Below are 21939 nucleotides of genomic sequence, written 5' to 3'. Positions count from 1 at the left end.
CGGGTAAAGTCATGTTAAACATCAGGTTTCAGGGTGCTTTCAGCTAAGCGAGGCGAATCTGCCTTGGCTCGATCAAACGATCCGAGACGTAGAAGTCTGATGGGCATCTGGACAGCGCAGGGTTCCTATATCAAAGCCAGACTGTCGCAACGACCCAGTCATCTGAGAACTGGTTCATCTTTGCAATATTGCATTTCAGCTATCCTGTGTCAAAGTTTGACTAGTTATCTTTCGAATTATTAGTCCCCACAATGCCCTCTGTCATGACTGTCTGGCAAACCTCCTTGAGCACCTTAGCGCCCCAGACAAAATCACTCTCGTCCAAGTAGATTTGCGCCGAGAATCTAGCCCACCACCGCCCCTGATACCATATTATGGCTATGAAAGTATTGTACTTCGTCACCAGAGTCTCGCAAATCCAGGCCTGTACCCCAGACGCCTGCTCGATAGGCACACCTGGCGTTCCCTTCTCGGCGCTGGCTACCTCAATCGGCAGCCTTACCATGACCATAGAACACTGCCTCGTCAGCGTCCCATCTTCATTATCCATGACCTCGGTGCCCAGGATCTTCGCGGCTGCGAGCCCGCCCCTCCTCGCCAGTTCCCAGCAGTACTCCATGATAGCGGCCTCACCACCGCAAACCGCGCGGCGGAACTCGAGGGCTGCCTGAATACACAGCAGCGAAGCGTTGTCGACAGTTCCCACAAACTCAAACTGCAACGCAAAATTACTCTTGTTGGACGGGGGCAGCGGGTTCGGCTTGGGAATAACACCCGGCCGCGGCCGCGACTCGAAGTAGTGCGATGTCGGCAGGGACGAGCGCATCAGCGGCTGGTTGCGCATCGGCACGTAGAAGATGGCGCTGCCCCGCGGTGTATACAGCCACTTGTGGCAGTTGGAACTGAGGAAGTCCGGGTCCAGAGACTTGATGTCCAGGGGCAGATGGCCCATCCCGTGGGCCGCATCAACAAAGGTCATGACGCCGTTTTCCCGCGCGATGGAAGCCATCTTCTCGAATGGGAGGCGCACGCTAGGGAGGCTGGCGATGGTGTCGAATATGGCGAGTCTGACGCGGCCGCGCTGGGCGAGGATGGTATCACGGAATGCAGTGAGGATGTCGTCCTCGGAGCATGGAAGGGCGAAATCAACCTTGACAGCCTCCGCAGGCGTTGTTTCCACGATGTAGTCGATTGTCTTCAGAACAGCACCATAGGTAATGTCGAGGTAAACAATTATGTCGCCTTCTTGGAATACAAGGTTGCGGAGGACAGCGTTGACGGCTGTAGACACGTTCGCGACGATGACGAGCTCGTCGACCGGGACGTTGAGATAGGACGCTGCTGCTGCGCGGGACTCGTCGAGAAGGCCCGGATACTCGTAGCGGATATACCGATCCGGCGCCGCCTCCGAGGCATCTTGGAATCGGCGCATCGCATCCCGGACAGACTTGGGTGTGCTGCCGAATGCCCCTAGAGCAGTGTGAGGACGTGAGACTATGCACTTCGACGCTTTACTCACCATGGTTGAGGTTGTTGTATTTCTCGTCTAAGAGAAAGTGTTTCTGTAACATATCATGACCGAATGATGTGCGTCTGGTGTCGGCCATCTTGTAATGCGGGCTAGTGCCTTGGATCAGGCACGCACTTGCATGCGTCCAAGTTTCCCTTATGGACTTATTTAAAGACAATTTGCTGCAAAGTATATGCTTGAGGTCACCGATGTCTTCTCAAACATCAAGACTACATATAATGGAGCGCATGCAGCGGGTCGTGCTCATATGCGCGCATTGATGACTCAAGCCTAGTCTCGGCTCGATGACTGTGGTTAAGCCGTGCGAAACTGATAAACATCACTTTTGCGGGACCCATATGGTACCGATTGGAGATCTAGCCGAGGTCGGCGTAAAGAGGCAAATGCTTCTGTTTCTCAATTGTAAAAGGCCAAGACACTAATGGAATACATATTGGATACTCCTGGACGGTTCGCCAATTACTGCGTCGACTTCTAGAGTGCTGCATGTTCAGATGTTCATGTTTGGCATGTTATGATGAATGCGGCACCATAATAGATATTGGGCTCCTTGTGACACCTTCGGAATATGACACGTAAATGTGTTTTTCGGTGCCAATTTTCGATATCTTTGGCGGGAGAGATAAAGTGAGCTCAGATGGTCACTACATTGTTACAGTATCAAGGCTCATTTTGACAGTTGCCAATTCTTGTACGCGGCCTCAAGTTGATGCTTGGCTGAAAAACGGGAACGGCGCAGGACGGGCAAAGGAGAAGCCAAGCAGCGGGGATGAAGATTGTGTGGTTAAAACTGCCCTGGACGAAGTTTGGTGGTGTGAACCCCTGCATCAACCGATGGGAACTTCCTGCACCGTCTGATCAAGGGCTTTGGGCCCGGTTCAACAGACCTCTTGACCATACCCAACTCCCATAAATGCTTAGTTTTCTGGTCGTCCTCACTCATTCGCTTCTTTTGCAACGCACGTCAGTATTTGCACAGGACGTTGTTCACACACAGCACTGACCACTGACGTTGTCTGCAGGATAATATGGCTTCACTATTGACAACATGTCTGTCAATTGCGTTTTCTCCATACGCGTTTCTATGGGGTCTTCTGCGTTTCACTCAGTCCGAATCTGAACCGCTTGCCGTCGAGACCTTGCTCCCTTTCATTAGTCCGGCAATCAGCATGTGGCGAAGGAGCGCCGACTACTGGAATGGACCACAAAAGTAAGCAAGCTCAAGGAAGCATTCAGTACTTTGCACGTCCTCTTAGGAGACGGAGGTATGATTGCATCTGACAACTCGCGAAAAGTCGCCTTCCAATCTATACTTTACGATTACCATGGATCCGCCTTTATATAGTGAATTCAACCACCCTTATACCGTCAGTCCGGAAGCAGGTACGAACCATCTCCTTTGCGCCCGTGATGGTGCGAATGGTGGCGACGATCATGGGCGGCAGGAAGAGTACGCTGAAAATCATCGGCCGGGACCTACTTGAAGACCACGGTCACGTCGCAGGAATGGTCAAGATCATTCACGCCACCTTGCACCCCGGAACAAAATTGGATGCCTTAAACAGGAGATCCGTCCATTTCGTCACGGCCTCTATGGATGCTCTCACCTCCCGGATCGGCGAGATTGAGGCTAGGGGGCTCACCAAGATAACATGTGCCAGTGGATCAGCCATCAAGTCATGATGGCTACGACCGAAGGCATCTACGGGCCCAAGAACCCATTCAGAGACGACTCTGCTGTCCAGGCTTTCAGGTGAATGACGGTCATTACTACGTGAAATCTTCACAAAATTGTGCTAAATTATCTGATTACTCGCAGAAAATTCGAAGCAGGCATCCTGCCGCTCATGACAAGCCCTATAACATCTATAACGGCGAGACGGTCCATCAGAGCTCGCGAAACCCTGCTGAAAGCTTATGTCACTTACTACGAGAAAAAGGGTTACGAAGATCCTCAAGCATCTGCTTTCATACGCGATCGACAGCAATACTTGTCTTCCGAAGGCCTTTCTCTTGTGGATATCGCGAGGATCGAAATGCTGAACTCGATCGCGCTCCTCAGCAACACTATGCCAGCGACCTTCTGGCTGGTCTACCATATCATGTCTGACCCCACAGTCCTAGCAGACTGTCGGGAAGAGCTTACCAAAACATTGAATATGTCCGGAGAGCGAGATTGCAAAGACACCACAGACGCCGTGCGGAGCATCGACATAGATTATATCAGACGCCATTGTCCAATCTTGCTATCCACGTTCAAGGAGGTCTTCCGCTACCATGGTGTCGGCATCTCATCTCGTGTGATCCTGGAAGACCATCTGCTGGACGGACGGTTCCTCCTCAAGAAGGATAACATTCTGCTGATTCCCGGCGAGGTACAGCATCAGGATCGAACTGTTTGGGGCGAGGACGTGGACGTGTTCTCCCACAACCGATTCGTCGGTGGGCAGGGTGGAAGCAAAGGCGGGCGCCGATTGAACCCTGTGGCCTTTCGAGGATTTGGCGGGGGTTCAACGTTATGTCCGGGTCGCCACTTCGCGGCCACAGAAATAATGGCGTTTGCTGCGCTGTTTGTTCTCCGATTCGATGCCAGACCAGCGTCTGGGGTGAGGTGGTCAATTCCGACTGTGGAGAATACCAATATGGCCACTTCTATCCACCAGCCCGACCATGATGTAGAAATCGAGGTGCGACTGCTGGGTAATGAGAGGGTCAAGTGGGAAGTGAAATTATCAGAGTCGAATAAACCGATGGAGGTCTCAGCCGAGGATATAGCCGCTATCAAGACTACGGTATAACAATAGGCAAAGATTACAAAAATACCTAACTAAATATTTGAATTTATGATGACCCTTAAATAAAAATAAAAAGACATCCGCAAGGCCTATGTTTGTTAATGGTTGGAACATCTGCTTTATCGGTAACGACAGACCTGTTGGGAATCATTATCTACCGGAGAACCCCAGTCAAATCCTAGTGAAGGTGAGGAAGAGATTACTGATATTCTTAGACCTGCGGGCTGTCAACTTTGCACTTGTATTTTGAGTTTAATGGCGCTTGTGTCGCCGTCTTCTTGAGCTCACAGATGTGAGAAGGTTCTCCTTGCCGAAGAAGGAATCTCGAAAGAGCCTCAAATGAACCACTGCCTCAGTACAACCTCTTTCTATGGGAGACTAACCTTGCTATAATTATACGACTTGACCTGAGAAAACCAACATTGGTTTTGTGGGGTGTGGCTTTACACACCTAGTCACAAGCGATGCAAATTGAATCCATTTGGAGTTTAACGCATGAGCTGAGTTCGTGCAAAAAAGGTTACACAACATGAAGAAAACAAGTTTGGTTCCGTGGCTTCTTGTTTTTGGTGGAGGGGTGGGGGCGACACCCAATATTCTTCGGCCGACACTGCCGCTGTAGTAAATGAAAACTACTCCACCAGTTCCCACGTTTGATTGGGAAGAAAGTACTGCTCGATCATCCTTCTGACTGCATCGATCTGGCGATAAGTCCCAAGTAAGAGGAGACAGAGGCTGCCCCGCCGCTCTCATCAGATGTAGATGCTATAAACGTATTGGCAAACGTCTGCCGATTGTGCTGCCGGAAAACTTGAAGTGACTAAAGAAAGAAATCCCGAAGGGCCACACAACTTCCTTGTTGAATCAATGGGTTCAGGGACTTTGGGCCTCTTCATCACGCAGTGACTGTGCGTTTGCCAACATCAAGTCTACCATTTTGAACCTCACATTTAGATTGTTTCTTACGAGCACAGGAAAGTAATACTTAGACATATGGTTTCATTCAACATCCGTTTAGAGGTGACATGTGGTCTATTTTTGGCTACTAGTACAACATGTTATCAATGCACCTGCACCAAGAGTGGTGGTGGGTGGTGGTGGGCATTTTCACGAAGGGGCGGATGCATTTGCAACCTGGGGGCCACGGCTCGAGTCCGACAGCCTTACAACCCACTCTGAAAGTATCGGTAGATTTTATCATTTAACATTTTCCATTTCGTACTTCTTATTGTCTCTGCTCCTCAGTCCGTAACCTGTCTTTACATTCATGACTGGCTACCCTTTTTGTTTCTTCCAAGGTCACACCTTTTCAAATCGAATACTGCGTGTTTCACAGCAATTGCCCCGTTGGAAAAAGTCTTCCTTCACTAATTTTCTAAACTAAAACATATCTATTGAGCTCACCCCTCTCCAGTCAAATCAGTTCTCTTCCCATTGCTCATCTCGTCCAAACCAGCAAGGTCAGCCACTATGCCCGCATTCAAGCGCATAGATCTATCACAAATCCCCTCCGGTCAGCCACCTGAGGGTGTGATGCCGAATTTCGTTGACCCGGAGTCCATCGGCTACATTCCACGGATTGGTATCTACATTCTCCTCCCTCTCATGCTCATATTCCTCGCCCTTCGTATTGGAACTCGGGTGAAGTTGAATCATGTTGGTGCGGATGACAGTACGTGGATGCCTCATCTCTTTCTCCCTTCATCCTCCCTGCCACTTCCTGAATATATGCGTATATACAAATATACTCAGTTCTTATTGTTGTGCGTGGTTGTTGATGATTATAAAATTTTAGTAATTTGCATCCTTGCAGCCGTGGGTATTCTGAGACAGCAACGCTGCCCACCGGTCACGCTAATGCGAATCACAGGCCTGCACTGTTGTCTACTGCGGATGTGTATTGCCATGTATGTTTTGGACCTAGAGTTGACGACACGTCAGTGGATTTACTGAGCTGACTATTGATAGTTCTCGGGAACCTGCTGGGGAGACACCAGTGGGATGTTCCCCTGTCGGAAGTGACGAACCATTTCGTACGGACACTTACGATCAGCCTCATTTTTTCGAATTTTGCCACGATGTTAATCAAAGTCTCGCTGTTGCTATTCTATCTTCGCATCTTCAATCCTGTCTTGTGGGCACGTGTCGCTATCTGGGCTGGCCTGGTGGCCAGCGTGGTGTTTTATGCCATTAGCAACATTGTAATGCTCTCCGTTTGTGTTCCCCCCTCTGGCAAGACATGGTTAGAGACGGCAGCATCTCCAAATTGCACTTCGGTGGAATACAAGGTAACTCTAGCTGGAGGTTGGTTCGGGACCATTGCGGATTTTTTCATCATTGCTATCCCAGTGCGGCTCATATCTACCCTGGTGGTCAACAAGCAACGCAAAGTCGGCATCCTGGCTATATTTTTGACAGGATTGCTGTAAGTTCTGCCTTTCCAGCCTTTACTACACCTCTGTCCGTTCTAATTAAACAATCTCTTAGTGCATGTGCGGCATCTGTCGCAGGATTAGCACAGCGGTACAAACTGTCCTATACTGACATCACTTACAACGATACATTAATCTTCATCTACAAGTATGTTTTTTTTTTTGATCACTTGCACAAAATATCCGGGTGCCGAAACACTGCGAAAGACTGCTAACCCTAAGTATTTTAGCATTATCGAGGTTATTATTGCTATCATCTGCAGCTGCATGCCTATACTCGCAGCTCCACTAAGGGCTATGGTCACGAAGATGACCTCGTCGTGGAGCTACCTGAAGAGAACTACCAAGACACTTGTGGCGCCGAAAGAGGCCACAGGAGAACACTCCGACAAGCTTCCCAGCATCCCTGATGCCAAGATCTCGGGCCTGAGAACCTTTATCCGAAGATTCAACCGCTCCACCTCCCAGCAAAGTACCGTCAGGATGGACATATCCAACTTTTCAAAACTTGGCTCTGTTGATGATGAATACCACCGGCAGTTGAAGGCATACCATGCGAATGAAGCTGCTGGTATTTCCGCACCGAGTACTCCTGGGAGCCGTGGACGGGGCATGTAGAGCACTCGGGCTTGAGTGAATTTTCCAAATGCGTGGGAAACAGTATCAATGTGAGGGTCATTCTTATCGAGGGCGCTCCAATGAGTTTCGTATGTGCTTGTCGCAGGGTTTGGGCAGCATTAATATCTCGAGGCAGAAATGGCTACATTGGGGCTCATATGTAGACCATATTCTTCCTAAAGTTGATAGAAATGCATGAATTTTGTCAATCCTATCAAATATACATGATTTCCCATAGAGTTTTCCACCTCAATCTGAAATATATACACACAAGAAAGCAACTATGCTAGGGCTCCCCACCATTCAGCCTCGACCCGGTACTTTTTGACAGTGACTATCGTAAGCCAGTCGGCTCCGTCTTAGCATCTAACCAGTGATGGTGTACTTGGAGCTGCCGGAAGCACTTCCCCAACCCTCGGTCGCAAGGACCTGGTAGTTCATAGTGCCCAGGTTCAGACCCAGCTTCGCCCAGGCATCAAAGTGGCACTTTGTCGTGACGGTACCGCTGCCGGATCGCGCGCTCTGGCGGTTCGAGATGTATTGCCAGAAGGTGGCCGTACCGGAGATGGACGGCTGGTTGACCTGCTGGTGCTTCCAGATATCGTAGGTGGAGCCGTCGCAAGTCACGCTGCCGACCTTGGTGCCTTGGGCAGAGCCCGCGCCGTTGGAAGTGTACTCCTGGACGTAGTACTCGATCAGAGGGTTTGTCGTCCAGCCATAGACTGAGACCAGGACGGTGCCGCCGGAAGCGCTGGTGGAGCCGCTGAAGGTGATGTTTCTACAGAACGGTTCGTTAGTATAATTGATCACACCAGCTCCAGCTCGTGAAGGCCTTCTAGACCTGGAGCAGAAGAGAGCTTTCGCGGGGTGTATTTACCTGTTTGTGCCGGTGGTCCAGCCCTTGCCGACCACAAAGTCCCCAGCGCCGGAGAAAGAAACGGAATATCCGTTGCTCGCCGGAGAGTAGTTGACAGACCCGCTAGTTACGTAGTCCTGGTTGTAGTTCTGACGACGGGCGAGGCTGTCGCCGCCAAGCTGGAAATCAGGACTATCGGGGGACGCCTCGGCTGTAGGGGCGGCAAGTGCCCCAGTAAGCGCAGAGATGGCAACGACGAGTTTGGTAAGGGCGAACATTTTGGATGCAAGATTCGACTTGTAGAGGTGTGTAGTCTCTCGGCACGAGCCTGGGCATGCACAAGTTCGTCTTGGCCGACATTTATTCTCTTGCGGCTCTCGTGCGGCTCACTCAGCCCCGCAGCCGCAATAACTGGATAAAAGCATGGCATTTATCCCCGAGTGAAGTCAACAAGGAGTGCGTGGTTCCTAGCGTCGATCTTGACCCGTCGAAATTGCCGTGACAGCCTCGCCATGAGATGTGCCGGGACCCTTGTCCCGGTCCGATCAATGAGAAATGATATCCGCTTTAGCCTGAACCCCTCCCCCCTATAGCAGACCAAAAAATACTGGCCAGGAGGGGCGACAAAGCTCAACATAGAACGGCGTTAGTGGCTCCGGCGCAATTAATCTCATGCGTAGCCTTGTGAACGGAACCGACAGTCACGCGGTGGGCGCGTTGTAGGTATAGAGCTGAGCCACATTGACATTTATTTGCCAGGCGTGGCGGACGAGCGGACTCCCTGACAAGCCCTTCGACCGGCAATCGCCACCAAGAAGGTCGATTTCCCCATTTAGGCCAGCACGTGGCCGGAACAGGGACTCAATAACCGGCATTAAAGCTGCTACATCGGTCCATATGACTGCCTTTGTCGGGTCGCCGTCTAATTAGCGAGAGCAGCGGGGCGTCCCGCTGATGCGGCGCCGATGCGGTCATCCTGAATCTCGGCCGAAGTGTAAGAATATATATGCCACACTAGTTCGGCATGCCATATCTATTCTATATTATGCACATTGCCCCAGCCTAGTTTTGAAGCAGCTTGCATGAACAATGTGATAAATCTCGGTCCCTTGCAGCACGTCGATAATCGACAGATCTTTCTCTTCGCTCATGTTGATTGTTTTCTCTCGATGTAGATATAATTTGAATCACTGTTAGGTACTTGCTAATTGATAATCCGTGGCTAAGAAGTCGGATAAATGTCCAAAATTGAAGATGATATCGAAGATGATGTTGAGTGGCGCATGGGCACGTAAACGCTGTAGACCACTGCTGTGGACCCTGAAAGCCAAGCACGGGAAGAAACTCAGGGTACCCCTGACGTCATCAAAATTTTCGAACAGTCCAGCTCAACTTCCAAAGCCTCGGGCGGGTTGATCGACATTGGTGTTCGCGATCGCCTTCTCTGATCTGATTTGTCGGGAAAATCAACTGCCTGAGTAGTCAATGCACAGTGTGTAACCATCTGGCGCATGAGCTCAGGCACAGGACTGGTCCAGCAGAAGCCATGGCTGCGGAAGCCTCCTCTCAAGCAGGCCACGTGCAAGATGTGCACACTGGCAGCGAGGGCATCAACAACCAAGAGACGTCCGTGACGATTCAGAGAATCCAGGAGCTCCTGAAGACCAAGAACGATACATCAAGGTTTGTCGGCCTCGCACTTCTAAAGACTGTCCTCGACAACTCACCACAACTACGAGAAGATGAGGAAGCCATCACGACACTGTGGCAGAGCGTTTCGCCCAAGTTCCTCGACCGCCTCCTGAGGAGTGGTGCCAGGCAGGGCCCATCAGCCAAAGATGCCAAGGACATGATTGATATAGCAGTTGCTGTCGTCCACATCTTCTCGGTGCTACTCCCAGATGCCTCCAAGAAGGACCCAAGTCTTGTGGGCCGGATACCAGCCCTGGTGTCGGTGATACTGCATAGGTAGGTGATTCTCTTGTCCATTCCTGGGCCACGCCTTGTTCACATTTTATCACAGCTCCGAAGACACTACGCAGCTTGTCCTCCAGACTCTTTTGACTCTTGTTAGTCATCCAGAAGGGGCCAAGGAGTTCGTGGCCATAGACGATGTCAGCGCTCTCATTGAGATCGCGCCGTCACAGCCTCTTGCACTGGACATATTCCTGTATGCTTACTCGCAATCTGCTACGTTTGCGGAAGATGGGGCTTCCATCAGATCCAAGGTCGATAAGACCATTCAGGGTTTGATTGCTTCATTCAAAGGAACGGATGCTGTCACGCTCCTGGCCTTTCTCGCCGAGCTCCTGCGGAGGCTGGACCCTGAAGTGAGTTGCCCAGTTCGAAGCTTCGCTCTAAAGATTGCCACTGACTATTTCCCAGTGCGTGCCCCGGAACCCAGCTTGGTTGAAGACAGCCACGGGTTTCATCCGCAATCTTGTGACTAGCAAACCCACAGCAGCCGGCCGTGCTGCTTACACCAACCTCGCAGCCTCATTGCTCAAGATTTGTCCCGCTGATACATCTAAGCTGCTCTTCACAGACGAGACAAAGTCAGAAAAGCCGTTCCCATACCTTCTAGTGAATTTGATACTCGTTGACCTCCGCTCATCCTTCCCAAGCCTTCTGAGTCAACTCAACAGCTCCAACTACGAAAGCACATCAAAACGACTCGCATCAGCGTTTGACGTCGTCTCAGCCTTTATCGGCTTTCTGGTCCGCTTCTTAGATGACGAGAGCCTAGAAACCCCCATATCGTCACTTATGATGGCCCCGGACTTCCTCCTGAAACTACGTCAATCCATTGCAGAAACCCTCTCCCTCGCCATCGAGTACCTACGCGACCGGTGGGATGCTGCAGAAGCAGGCGCCATGGGTCTGCACCCGGACGCAAGGCTAGAGGCGGCCAACACAACACGGGGCTCACATTTCACCCTGGCTTGGGACTCGAAGATCGACAGCGCCAGCCAGGACCCCCTCATTCTTGCTGCGGTCAGAGCGCTGGCCATCTGGCTACGCGAGGATGACAATGATATGCTGAGGAAGGAGGCTGTCGGGCTTACGGATATGTTATTGGACCTCTACAAATCTAGCGCGGAGGACGGCGCACGTCTCGACTTTAGGCGGCCCGTCCTTGTCGCTCTGGAAGGGACTACTGCCCTCGAGGATGGCGCCGCTTCGCTGTTGGACAATAACGGCTGGGAGGTCCTGACGCAAGACCTGCTCACTATCCTGCGCTCTACATCGTCTACAACTAGCGAGGATGAGGCGGCTAGGGGAACAGAGATAGTGCGAGTGTTGATTGCCGTGGTCGAGAGGGAGAGCCCCGGCAGCCGCGAGGCGTGGATGGCAGTTGTCACCGCGGTTGCGGCGTGGGCCGTGCCGGACGCGGACCAGACGCCGGCCGTGTACGAGTTCCAGGTTGCCGTGTTGCAGCTCGTCGCAGCGCTGATGGATAACACGCACTCCGGGATGCAGAGGCGGTATGTCCACTCGATCAGTGCTGTGCTGGGGATCGTGGAACAGCTCATGGGAAAGATTGTCAAGATTCATGATGAGGCGTTGGAGGATAGCCTCAGGGATGTGGAGACCACTCTGAGTGCACTGAGATAGATTGCATCCAATGATGGGACCTTGAGGACACAAGTTCAATCCGCGGCAATGCCTTTTCTTAGACGTCGTTCTTTTGCGTCGGGGTTTCGAACCCATTCCGCGCCACTGCACCCATTCGTACCGAGTTGAACACCAAGGCGAGATGCTCCAAAGATGGTACCTGGCATTGACTGATGTCCACAAGGGCAATCAGAACCCTTTACAAGCCATCGCTTTACTTGTTCCTTACTCACGGGCGGACGATGTTCCCATGCCTTACGCTTACCTCAGCCCCCGGCATCACGATCCTTCGCGCGTTCCTCACCAGGAGTGCTTACCTATGCAGGCTTACCAAGCTGCTCATTTTGTCATCACTAGCTGTTTCGAACAGAATCCAAACTCCATGCAGTTTGATCACTACGCCAAAACAACGAAGGATCGCAATCTGAGATGGTACGCCACGGTGGAGATGCTTTGAAATATTGCACAATTGGAGGATCGTAGGAATGGCTTCGGCCTGAAAGTTGTCTAGAGTCTTATAGATGGACACGCAATACAACGAGGGTTATGAATGGTATATAGTCTGTCTCTCACAACATAGCTTGTAGGTAGCTCACCGGCTGCCTCTCATCCAACTCAATCTCATCAACAAATACTCACCTCTAGACACCAGAAGGTCGCAGCAAATCGTGAAAACATGGCTTCCTCACTTCCCAACCCCCGAAGACTCCTGGTCTCCAACCAGGCAAACAGCACGGCACTGGACCAGGCGGAGCCAGGCGTCGAGGTCCTCGTGGACAGCCTCGAGCCCACCACCGTGCTGCCAGGGATGATGAGGGCTTTGGTCGCGACGCACACGGCCATTCCCACCTCGAACGAAGAAGCGTAGGGCTCACTGAACCCATTGCAAGAATGGCCTTACTGATCACTTGTTATCCGCAGCGGCCGGCCTGCTCTAAATACCGCCCCCGGCTCAGGCATCGTCATGCCTGGCGGCGCGAACATCTACTACCTGGACCTTGCGCCGAATACAGACAGCGCCATGGTACGTATGACCTCTCGAAACAGCAAGCGAGACAACCGGCTAACGGGCGCGGCTCTTATCTTCTAGCACCGGACGCCCTCGACCGACTACGTGATCGTCCTCCACGGCGAGCTCACGGTCCTGACCCCGCCGGCAGCCTTTGACGTCGTCAACGGCAAGGGATCGTATGTGAAGGTGGAGGAGACGGTGGCGCGCGCCGGTGATGTCGTGGTCCAGCGCGGGTGTATGCACGCGTGAGTTACGCTCCTGAGGCCAACCCTCGTTGTGAACATGGGAGCGATGAAAGTGCTGACTGGTCCATGTCTGATATGATAGGCTCGCGAATCGTACCGGTGAATGGGTCCGCCTCATGGGTATTGTTCTTGCCGCGGAGCCGGTGAAGGTCGAGGCCGCTGGGGAGACGAAGGAGCTTGGGGAGCTGTGGCTGCAGTAATGGATGCTTCGAGGGTGTGAGAGAATAGGTACACCCATCACTGGTTCGTGGCCTTGGCTATCATTACGGAGGGCATCATTGAGATAGCATGTTAGGCTATATATATCACAGTAAAAGAAGTTGATATCACGAGCAACCCCTCTTGTGTAAGTCATTGAAGTTCAAGAATAAATCCGAGCTGGATGAGATACAAATGTCATAAACGAAACGTGATGGAAGAGAGCACTGGAAACACAACTATCAAGATGATCCCGCACCCAATATGTTTGATGTGTTTTTGATCCATCTTCGGTATACTAAAATAGTGTTGCGAGGAGCGCCTTCGCTAAAAGGCCGTATAGATTTTGGTTTGACCAAGATCCCAGAGTCGAAATTGTAAAGCATAGGAGATTGTCGAGGCGAGCAAGACGGATAACGTGGGTCGCGAGGCGCGTTGATGGCGCCTAGATCAAGGCTTATCTACAGGGGTTGAGCCGCACTGGTATCCGCCCTGCCAGTGATGTCACATGCTAAGTTCAGCCTGTGGTCCGATCCGCCCTGCACTGAGAGGCCGCTACTAAGGCTACTGTCAACTTTTTCAGACTCAAACCTTACAAAACAGCGACAAGTCTGCACAACGCGACGACGCGCCGCGCACCATCCACAACGAAAGGATCGAAAAGCTACACAGTGGTCCAGCATGATCCAATAGACACACGTTCACATCTTCGACTGTTGTTTAAAAAGAACACACATGCCTGTAATGGGCACATGACGAGCACCATGGCAACCGACGCCGAAGACCAGCCCTCCCCCGTCCCGGAGGCCTTGACCGAAGCCGACAGCAATGCTACCAGCAGCGACTCGGATAGCGACTCAGCCGACTCGCCCGCGCCCCAGGTAGAATGGCTGGCAACAGCGCGCGCGAAGCGGTCGACCGCCGGCAACCGCATGAAGTCTATGCTCGCGAACGAGGAGCCTGCCGACGAGGACTCCGACCTCGAGCTACTGTTCCAAGAAGATGAAGACGACGCGGGATTCAGCGAGAAGGAGCAGGATGACGGCTCCGATGTGCAGATGGACTCGTCCTCCTCCGACGATGAAAACGAGGGCGAGGCCGAGGACGAGGGTGAGAAAGAGCTGCAGCGCAAGGAGCGGGAGAAGAAGCTCGCGGCGCGCAAGCGCAAGGCTCAGCAGGCCATCCCCGCGAAGTTCAGAAAGAAGGTCCGGATAAGCCAGCCGGATACGCCAACCAGCAGTACCGCGCAGGCGCCGAAACCGAGGCCTAAGAAGAAGTCGGAGCGCGCGAGCTGGCTGCCCTCAGCGGCCGACATGCCCACGCGCTCATCTGACCGGAAGACGACGAAGCTGAGCAAGGAGCAGCTGCATCAACAGATGGTTGAGCGCGAGGAGAGGCGGAAAAAGCAAGTGGAGATGATGGAAAAGAAGGCCAAGAGACTCGAGGCCATGAAGAAGCCACCCATGACCCAGGAAGAGAGGCTAGCCGAGGCAGCGATCGTGGAAAAGAGGAACGCCAAGAGTCTGAACCGGTGGGAGGAGGCCGAGAAGATTCGAGAAGAAGAACGGCGAGCAAAGCTGGCAGCGTTGAACAACCGGAGACTAGAGGGACCCGTCGTCACGATGTGGAGTGGTATCATCGACCTGGGCGAGACCCAGCTGAAAAACATCGGCAAGTTGGTCTCCATAGAAGAGAAGCCAAAGCGGAAGAGGCCATCCACCGCCGCATCTACTGCTGCGAACACAGCCGCGCCGAGCCCCAAGCCAGATCGGCCTTCCACGGCCGTCTCAACTACCGGTACTGCAGCTACCGCAAGCCCCAAGACCGAGACAGCAGCATCGGAGACGGTGCTGCCTACTCCTACTGCTCAGGAAGCCCCTAGTCTGCCACCTGTGCCGGAAACGACGGGGGAGCCGGGGGAGCCCAAGGCGGAGCCAACTGAGACGATAGAGCCGATCACTAAGGAGGACACTCAGCAGTCGACCACTCAGTTGACGACCACCGAGCAGAAGACCACCGAGCAAACGACTACAGAGGAGCCTACCACAGAGCAGCCTACCACAGAGGAGCCTCCCACAGAGCAGCCTCCCACAGAGCAGCCTCCCACAGAGCAGCCTCCCACAGAGCAGCCAACTACAGAGCAGCCAACCACCGAACAACCACCACCATCGTTGCCAACAAATACTGCACCTACAGCTATACCTATCACTGCGCCTGTTCCTGCACCAGTACCAGTGCCAGTGTCAGTGCCAACGGCACCGGTCTCCATTCCACCTCGCCCTGTATCTGCCCCAAGACCCGAGTCCATGTCTCCTGGAATTCCCGGCCCAGCTATATTTGCTCCCTTGGCCTCTGCTCGTGAGACACCTCCCCCGAGGCCTTTGTCTGCATCTCCAGCAGTTTCGGGTCCAACACCATTTCCCCAGATGTCTGTTCCTTCACCACTCTCTGTGCCTTCTCCGTCGACAAGCTTGGCTCCGTCGATGCCCTCTCCTACGGTCAAAACAGAGCCTCAAGCCACGTCACAGTTGCCCTTGGCCCTTAGACCGGATATAGGCCCGCGTTTCATGCCACCCCCGAACCCTCACCTCGCACAGTCACCACAACCAAGTGTCCTGGCACCTCCAGTCGGCATGCCCAGTATGTTCAATGGGCCTATGCCAGTGTTGGGATATTCAGCTCCACATCCTCCCCGCCCTGCCGGCCTAGCTGCTCCAAATGCTTCGCATTCGCCCTCTCCTTTGAATCCATCATCACCTGCCCTCAATCCTTCCAACCCAACACCATTAGCAAATCCGAATCCCAACACAGCTACTGCCTTCCCAACACCGTACCATCCTCCGGCACCGCAGCCATCACCGATTCACACGACGGCTAGCTTTCAGCCTATCATACCGACCACATCTCCGGCTGCAACTCCACCTCCAATTCCTGCTCCTGCAAAGCTATCTAAGAAGCAGCAGAAGGAGGCACAAGCCAGCGCAAAGAAGGCCGCCAAATCTGCAGCTCCTAAGAAGCCTCCTCCACCACCAGAGCCACCAGAGCCCGAGCCACCTTTGGAGGGCAAGGTCACCCGGAGCTGTATCATTCTCCAGGATTTTGACGAAGACGCAATCAAGAAGCCCGACGTGCAGACACAGATTCTGTTCGGACGGAAGATGAGCAAACTGGCGAGTAAGTCAAGGATGATTCCACGTCTCTATTCCAAAGCTGTTGGCTAATCAGTTTTCTCACAGAACCACCCCATGCTGCCCTTTGTGTCATCACCAACCATCCGGCACGCTACAGGGACCCAAAGACTGGGCTGCCCTTCTACAACGCCTACGCGTTCAAGGAGATTCAGAAGCTCATGGAAGGAGACTTCAAGTGGAGCCAGCTCACAGGCACGTGGGTTGGCCGCGGCGACGACGCGGCCCAAGGCGTCCCGGCACGTTTCACGCGGCCAGAGACAGAAGAGGAGAGGAAGGAGAGGCTGGAGCGGAAGGAGAAGGAGAAGAAAGAAGCCGAAGAGCGCAAGGCGCAGGAGGAGAAGCTGGCCGCGGAGGAAAAAGCTAAGCAGGAGGCTTCTGGGGTCACGACGGATGCCAGTGCTGCTCCGACAGCTCCCATGGGACAAAGTGCGGACGCGCAGCCGGCTCCTATCGCCCCCAACCCTGTACAAATACCAAACCCAGTCCCGGCGACAGGCGCCGGGGCTGGGCCTGCAGCTGCGGCACCTCCACCTCCACCTCCACCGCCAGCGGGAGTGCCACCCGTCGTCCCATCGCCTGATGAGTCAAAGCCGATGGCTCCGGCCCTGGCGGTACCTCAACAGGCTCCCTTAGCAGGAGAAACACAAACCCCTGCTGCTGCCGTCTCCGCCACGGACGACGATACTGTGATGACACCGGCACCGCCGTTAGGGACCCAGGCGGAAAAGACAGAACAGGCGGCGCAGTAGACCGCCATAAAGAATGTCCTCTGAGGCGAAGTCTGGATAGAAAAGCTATAGAAGACCAGAATCACAGCTCCAATCGAGGTCTAGACTGCACCCGTTGATCGCTTCCTATGGTTACTTTTCTATGATATGCGTATAGATACAGGTCCAATGTCCCATGTTCAGTAAACATTAGTCAACCTAGGTGGAGGTGGCCACAGAAAAGGTTCAGTCATCGAGTAACCTGTGTCGACCAGAAAAGACATTTTATATGCCGACGCAATCATGTCCATGCCGAATGAAGCGGGATCGTGAAATGGTGTATCGTGACAGGGTGCGCCCTCCGAACCCACCTCATCTTCTTTCCCCCCGGGCTGGTCCTATGTGCGCCACACGGGTCCTGGAATCATGAGCAAGAATCCAAAACCAATACGGGAGTCACTTGGATATTCTCATGCGTGTGCTTAGTACGGAAGCCTTGACGATGAGCGAACAATCTTGTTCAGTAATGTGGGCAAATCAAGTGACTCAGTGGTATCTCAGCTCAAATACAATCAGCAAAACAAATCATCCACCTCGTTGGAAGTCATGTGCCATGGCGTGATATGCAGTACCTCCTATACCTCCATCCAGTCAGAATCTGTGACTTCTTCCGCTTTCGCATCACATTCTGCCCACAATCACCGAGAACTCTATCTGATCAGGGGAAGTACGGCTCCTCCGCCACGAGAGTCTCCTCCTCCCAGCATTTCTCCAACCATTTCTCGGTCACTACATACGGCCGCTTGAGGCTCCCACGTTGGCTTACACGAGTCCTGATGTCAGCCGCAACTTTCTTCGCGCCTGCGTCATCGCCCCGGCTCACAATGATGACGTGCGTGACGACACCATCATCAAGGTCGTCTGCTACCTCGCCGTTTCCGAAACGGACCCAAGACTCGAGGCGCGCCGTCGTCAGTGCGTTTGGCTTGTCCTCCACGTGCGCAAGGTAGACGCGGCATCTTCGGAACAGGTACCCCCTTGACCGCGGCAGCTCGTGGCCGTGGGCCTCTAGCTGGTCGTAGAAGGCGTTCTTGTCGAACTTGGCGCCATCTGACATGCGATTCTCTTGCATGAGGGCAAAGAGCCTCGACATCTCGTCCGAATCCAAGTCTCGGTAGTAGCTGTCGCCGTACTGGTCGGTATTGTCCGCAGCGAGGGCACGCATATCGTCCGTTGCAAGGTACAGATGATCGTCTTCGTAGGGGAGGAGATACTGTTGTTTGATGCAGTCGAGCACCCACTTTGGACTGATGAAGAATTCCACTCCTTCCATCTTCAACAGGGATTGGACAAGTATGGCCTCTCTGTCCGCAATTGCAACCGCATTGCCCTCGGCCACCCTGACCGCATTGTGGACGATAGAACCACCGTGCTCTTTGATCATGGTCTCGAGCTGAAGTTTGCTCTTCTTCAAGTTGACGGATCTGGTAGCAATGTAGAAGAACTTGCCCTCGAAAAGCTTAGACTTCTCAACCGTCACGGCATCGCTGCTACCAGCAATCGTGAGCTCGCGCTTTTGCCTCTTGTTCTTGGCTGCTTTCCTCTTTTTTTCAATCTGCATTTCTCTTCTCTCATTCTCTTCCTCTTTGACCTTGAAACGAAGCTCGTTCCATTCATCGATATCGAGGGCATCGGACCACTTCTTGTCTGTCCGTATGCTACGGAAACGGGGAAAACGCAGTGTCTTCCGAACACTGAAAGATGTGGAGTCTTCGACGCTGGCGGCTTTGACCTCGATGACGATTGACTCGCTGGGTCGAACCCAGCGATCCGGCTTCTCGAAGTAATTTTTGTCCCCTGCTAACTCAATATATTGCCGTGCGCGTTTGGGGTCCCAGTCATGCCACTTCTCCTCCGGGATGAGACGCTGTATCTCTGCGTAATCCTCTGCTTTGAGGCCGCCTCCGACCTTGAAGAAGCTAAAGAACTTCTCTGGACCACACGTGCCGTTGTCAATGTCGTGCTTGCTTGCCCTCAATCCGCAGAGAAAGCTAGACAGTATTCCGCCACGTCTCCCGGTGCCGTAGTATCCTCCGATGATGACACAATCTAGGTTTTCTCCGAACTCGGTCATGTATTCGGGCTTGACTTTAGTCCAATCCCAGGGGCGAGCATTGAGAGTGTATGTTGAATTTGGATTCTTCAGCATGATGCCTTCGGAAGAGTTCTGAATAATCTTGCGAAGATAGGGCTCGATTTCGGATGGAGAAGAGCAAATGAGACGAGGGTGAATTTCAAGACGTCCAGGTACATCGTTGATCATGCCTTCCAGGGTATCACGTCGATCCCGAAGTGGATACCCCGTACAGTCTTTACCATTGAAGTACAAGAGGTCAAAGACACGAAACAGAGGCCTTGGAGCCTGTTTGTCATAAGGGTTGGCTCGTGTGTAGAGGGCCGCAGTCTTGAGGGTCCCGAATGTTACCATTTGGCTCGTTTTCGGGTCGAAGCCGATCATCTCGCCGTCCAAGATGCAATCAATCACCCCTTCGCGAAAAGCACCTTTCAGGTGCCTGGTCAGAGCCGAATTGTCATCATCGAATGAGGTTCCGTAAAGGTAGGTATAGTCAGTCCCACGACGAGACCAGAACCCAAATTGGAACTCGACAGTTTTTGGGTCCAGTGTCATATGCATTTGCATGCGCTCACCGTCGAGCTTTTCCTCCATCCAGAACTCTGGTGCTTCCTCTGTGACGCCAAGTTTCTGAACGATCTTGTCCCAAGTGAGGGCCGTGCTGGAGGTTGGTGCGAGTTGCGGCTGGAAATTTGACATGGGAGAAAGCTTCCTCTTGTCATCACCGAGACGAATTGCGGGATCCGATAGGTGCCAACAGACATACCGCAGACTTGAGCAGACGTTGAACAACTGGGAAGCATCGGGGTGCCATGCTGCCAGCATGGTTCTCTCAGAGGCGCTGATCTTCATCTGTCTCAGGATGATGCGTATGAGCCACTCCAGCTCCTTGGGATTCATTCGCCTGTAGAACTCGTCGAGTATTGGTAGCTGTTCAGCTTCGCGACTGACAGCGGCCAGCCTGTCAAGAAGCACGTTCACCTCCGCAACCCGCACATCTCCAGGCTCCGCTCGCATCGGGCGCTTCTTGAGTGCCTCGTAGCATCGTCCTGCAAAGTCGCCAGCCAAACGGCTCGCAGCAGTTTTGCCCGGGACCTTCCAGGCGATGAGGCTTCTGGCGTCGTCAGAATTGGACCCAATATTCATGAGCTTGACGATGAGTTTGCCGATGGCCTGTTCCTTCAGCCCGTACATAGGTCGATCGTTGTCAACTTGGGGAATCATAAGGCGCATGGCCGGGTAGATGTCGTTGCCGACCTCATTGCGCCAATGTGCAAAGAATTTGTCCAGAGTCCTCTGTTTATGTTGGGCGGATGTGATCGGCTTGCGACCGCGGGCCCTGGCGGCAGGGGTGGCGCTGGGAGGGCCGTCTTTCAAGGGCTCAAAGAGGATCTTGACAAGGTCGCCAAATAACAGCGTGCAGGAATGGTTTTGGGGACGGTGAGGGTACTTTTTGTTGATCTCGTCAAGCGTTTCAGGGCCAGAGGCGTACATACGCTCCTCCTCTTCCCTGACAGACTCGCCGGGCGAGGGGTCTTGGGCGGCTTGTCGGCTCATGACGGGCGAGATTCTTGACCTGAGCAGAGTCAAGATGGGTTGCGGTTAGATGAGTTTAGATGGAGGGGTGAGGTGAGGTAAGGTCGAAGCCCGCTGGAAGGCAATCAAATAGTGGCCCGTAGAGGGGTCGTTGGCAAACGCGATGCGCGTCTGTAGATGGAAGTGCTGCCTAGCAGGCCCCTGGTGGTTTGTCGCGCCTGCCTCGCCAGATCATGTGCAGCTTACATGAGCTCCGCCAAGCTCAAACAACCACTGTACATAAGTATGTACATAGGCCAAGCAGGACAAGCAGGTCAACCACAATTGGGCATGCGCTTACTCATCCGGTATTTTTTTTCTTCTTTTTTCACTTTCTTGCCATTGTTGGCGTGGCTGGGACCCAAAGTAAGTGAATGGGTGACAAAACAGTATGTATGCACGTAGCGGATGGCAAACAAGCCAGCCAGCCTGTAGCCTGCCTATAGGCATGTACTGCCTGCCTGCTTGTCATTTACAAGAGAAAGGCATAAAACACAGCATGACTTGAGAGGAATGCCCAGTCAGTGGCTGACTGATTGAAACGGTCTCTTTACTCTCAAACTGATGCAACTCGAACATCAATCGCCAGCGCCTGCCCACCTACTTGCTTGGGTCTGTCCACGTGTAAAGCAAAATCAAACTCAATTGCGCACCATCCTGACAATGCACGGCTGTTCATCCCAGCCGACAACCCCTGGTACCCTGGCAGGCATGTTGAGCGTCTATTGTAATATCTATCTTTCCATGATCAATGTATAGTGGTAAGAATTAGCCGCTGCAGGGAGAACTTCATCTCGGAACATATTCGAAAAAACTGTCTCTTGCCTGTGAATAGCACATGGCTAGTGGTCTATATAGTAGAGTAATATTAACATGGGATGGGAAGAATGCATAGTCAGCACGGGAGGGAGTCGGGTGTCCCTGTGGCGATCACAGCTCCGGGAGTTGGAGTGTTTGGTTGCATCATTACCCTGTAATGGCTGTCACACCAATCTGCAGCTTCCCGTCCTGGTGGGACCTGCAAAGGGGG

The 21939-nt window shown here is 52.9% G+C and overlaps 8 protein-coding genes across 8 annotated transcripts; 5 read left to right on the top strand and 3 right to left on the bottom strand.

Annotated features, from left to right (window-relative positions):
- Positions 1-130: 130 nt before the first annotated feature.
- Positions 131-1607, bottom strand: J7T55_007382 (uncharacterized protein; the record flags this gene model as incomplete). Its single annotated transcript, XM_053144139.1, has 3 exons — positions 131-178; positions 281-1470; positions 1520-1607. 3 exons carry the CDS (start codon positions 1605-1607, stop codon positions 131-133), a joined length of 1326 nt encoding a protein of 441 aa, XP_052993072.1.
- Positions 1608-2941: 1334 nt separating this feature from the next.
- J7T55_007381 (uncharacterized protein) lies at positions 2942-4329 on the top strand (the record flags this gene model as incomplete). Its single annotated transcript, XM_053144137.1, has 3 exons — positions 2942-3040; positions 3193-3284; positions 3351-4329. The coding sequence occupies 3 exons, from the start codon at positions 2942-2944 to the stop codon at positions 4327-4329; spliced, it is 1170 nt and encodes a 389-aa protein (XP_052993071.1).
- A 1467-nt stretch (positions 4330-5796) lies between these two features.
- On the top strand, positions 5797-7376 carry J7T55_007380 (uncharacterized protein; the record flags this gene model as incomplete). The annotated part of the gene is made up of 4 exons (XM_053144136.1): positions 5797-5998; positions 6295-6751; positions 6814-6906; positions 6989-7376. 4 exons carry the CDS (start codon positions 5797-5799, stop codon positions 7374-7376), a joined length of 1140 nt encoding a protein of 379 aa, XP_052993070.1.
- A 366-nt stretch (positions 7377-7742) lies between these two features.
- Positions 7743-8510, bottom strand: J7T55_007379 (glycoside hydrolase family 11 protein; the record flags this gene model as incomplete). Its single annotated transcript, XM_053144135.1, has 2 exons — positions 7743-8154; positions 8254-8510. The coding sequence occupies 2 exons, from the start codon at positions 8508-8510 to the stop codon at positions 7743-7745; spliced, it is 669 nt and encodes a 222-aa protein (XP_052993069.1).
- Positions 8511-9778: 1268 nt separating this feature from the next.
- J7T55_007378 (uncharacterized protein) lies at positions 9779-11847 on the top strand (the record flags this gene model as incomplete). Its single annotated transcript, XM_053144134.1, has 3 exons — positions 9779-10200; positions 10256-10562; positions 10618-11847. The coding sequence occupies 3 exons, from the start codon at positions 9779-9781 to the stop codon at positions 11845-11847; spliced, it is 1959 nt and encodes a 652-aa protein (XP_052993068.1).
- A 676-nt stretch (positions 11848-12523) lies between these two features.
- Positions 12524-13304, top strand: J7T55_007377 (cupin domain containing protein; the record flags this gene model as incomplete). Its single annotated transcript, XM_053144133.1, has 4 exons — positions 12524-12711; positions 12769-12871; positions 12938-13104; positions 13187-13304. 4 exons carry the CDS (start codon positions 12524-12526, stop codon positions 13302-13304), a joined length of 576 nt encoding a protein of 191 aa, XP_052993067.1.
- A 750-nt stretch (positions 13305-14054) lies between these two features.
- On the top strand, positions 14055-17242 carry J7T55_007376 (yl1-domain-containing protein; the record flags this gene model as incomplete). The annotated part of the gene is made up of 4 exons (XM_053144132.1): positions 14055-15544; positions 15848-15942; positions 16114-16476; positions 16539-17242. 4 exons carry the CDS (start codon positions 14055-14057, stop codon positions 17240-17242), a joined length of 2652 nt encoding a protein of 883 aa, XP_052993066.1.
- Positions 17243-17918: 676 nt separating this feature from the next.
- Positions 17919-20891, bottom strand: J7T55_007375 (uncharacterized protein; the record flags this gene model as incomplete). Its single annotated transcript, XM_053144131.1, has 1 exon — positions 17919-20891. The coding sequence occupies one exon, from the start codon at positions 20889-20891 to the stop codon at positions 17919-17921; it is 2973 nt and encodes a 990-aa protein (XP_052993065.1).
- Positions 20892-21939: the final 1048 nt, after the last annotated feature.

This window comes from Diaporthe amygdali (genome assembly GCF_026229845.1).
Source record: "Diaporthe amygdali strain CAA958 chromosome Unknown NODE_16_length_960263_cov_65_539585, whole genome shotgun sequence".
Lineage (NCBI taxonomy): Eukaryota > Fungi > Ascomycota > Sordariomycetes > Diaporthales > Diaporthaceae > Diaporthe > Diaporthe amygdali.
This window is presented reverse-complemented; position numbering and strand designations above follow the sequence as displayed.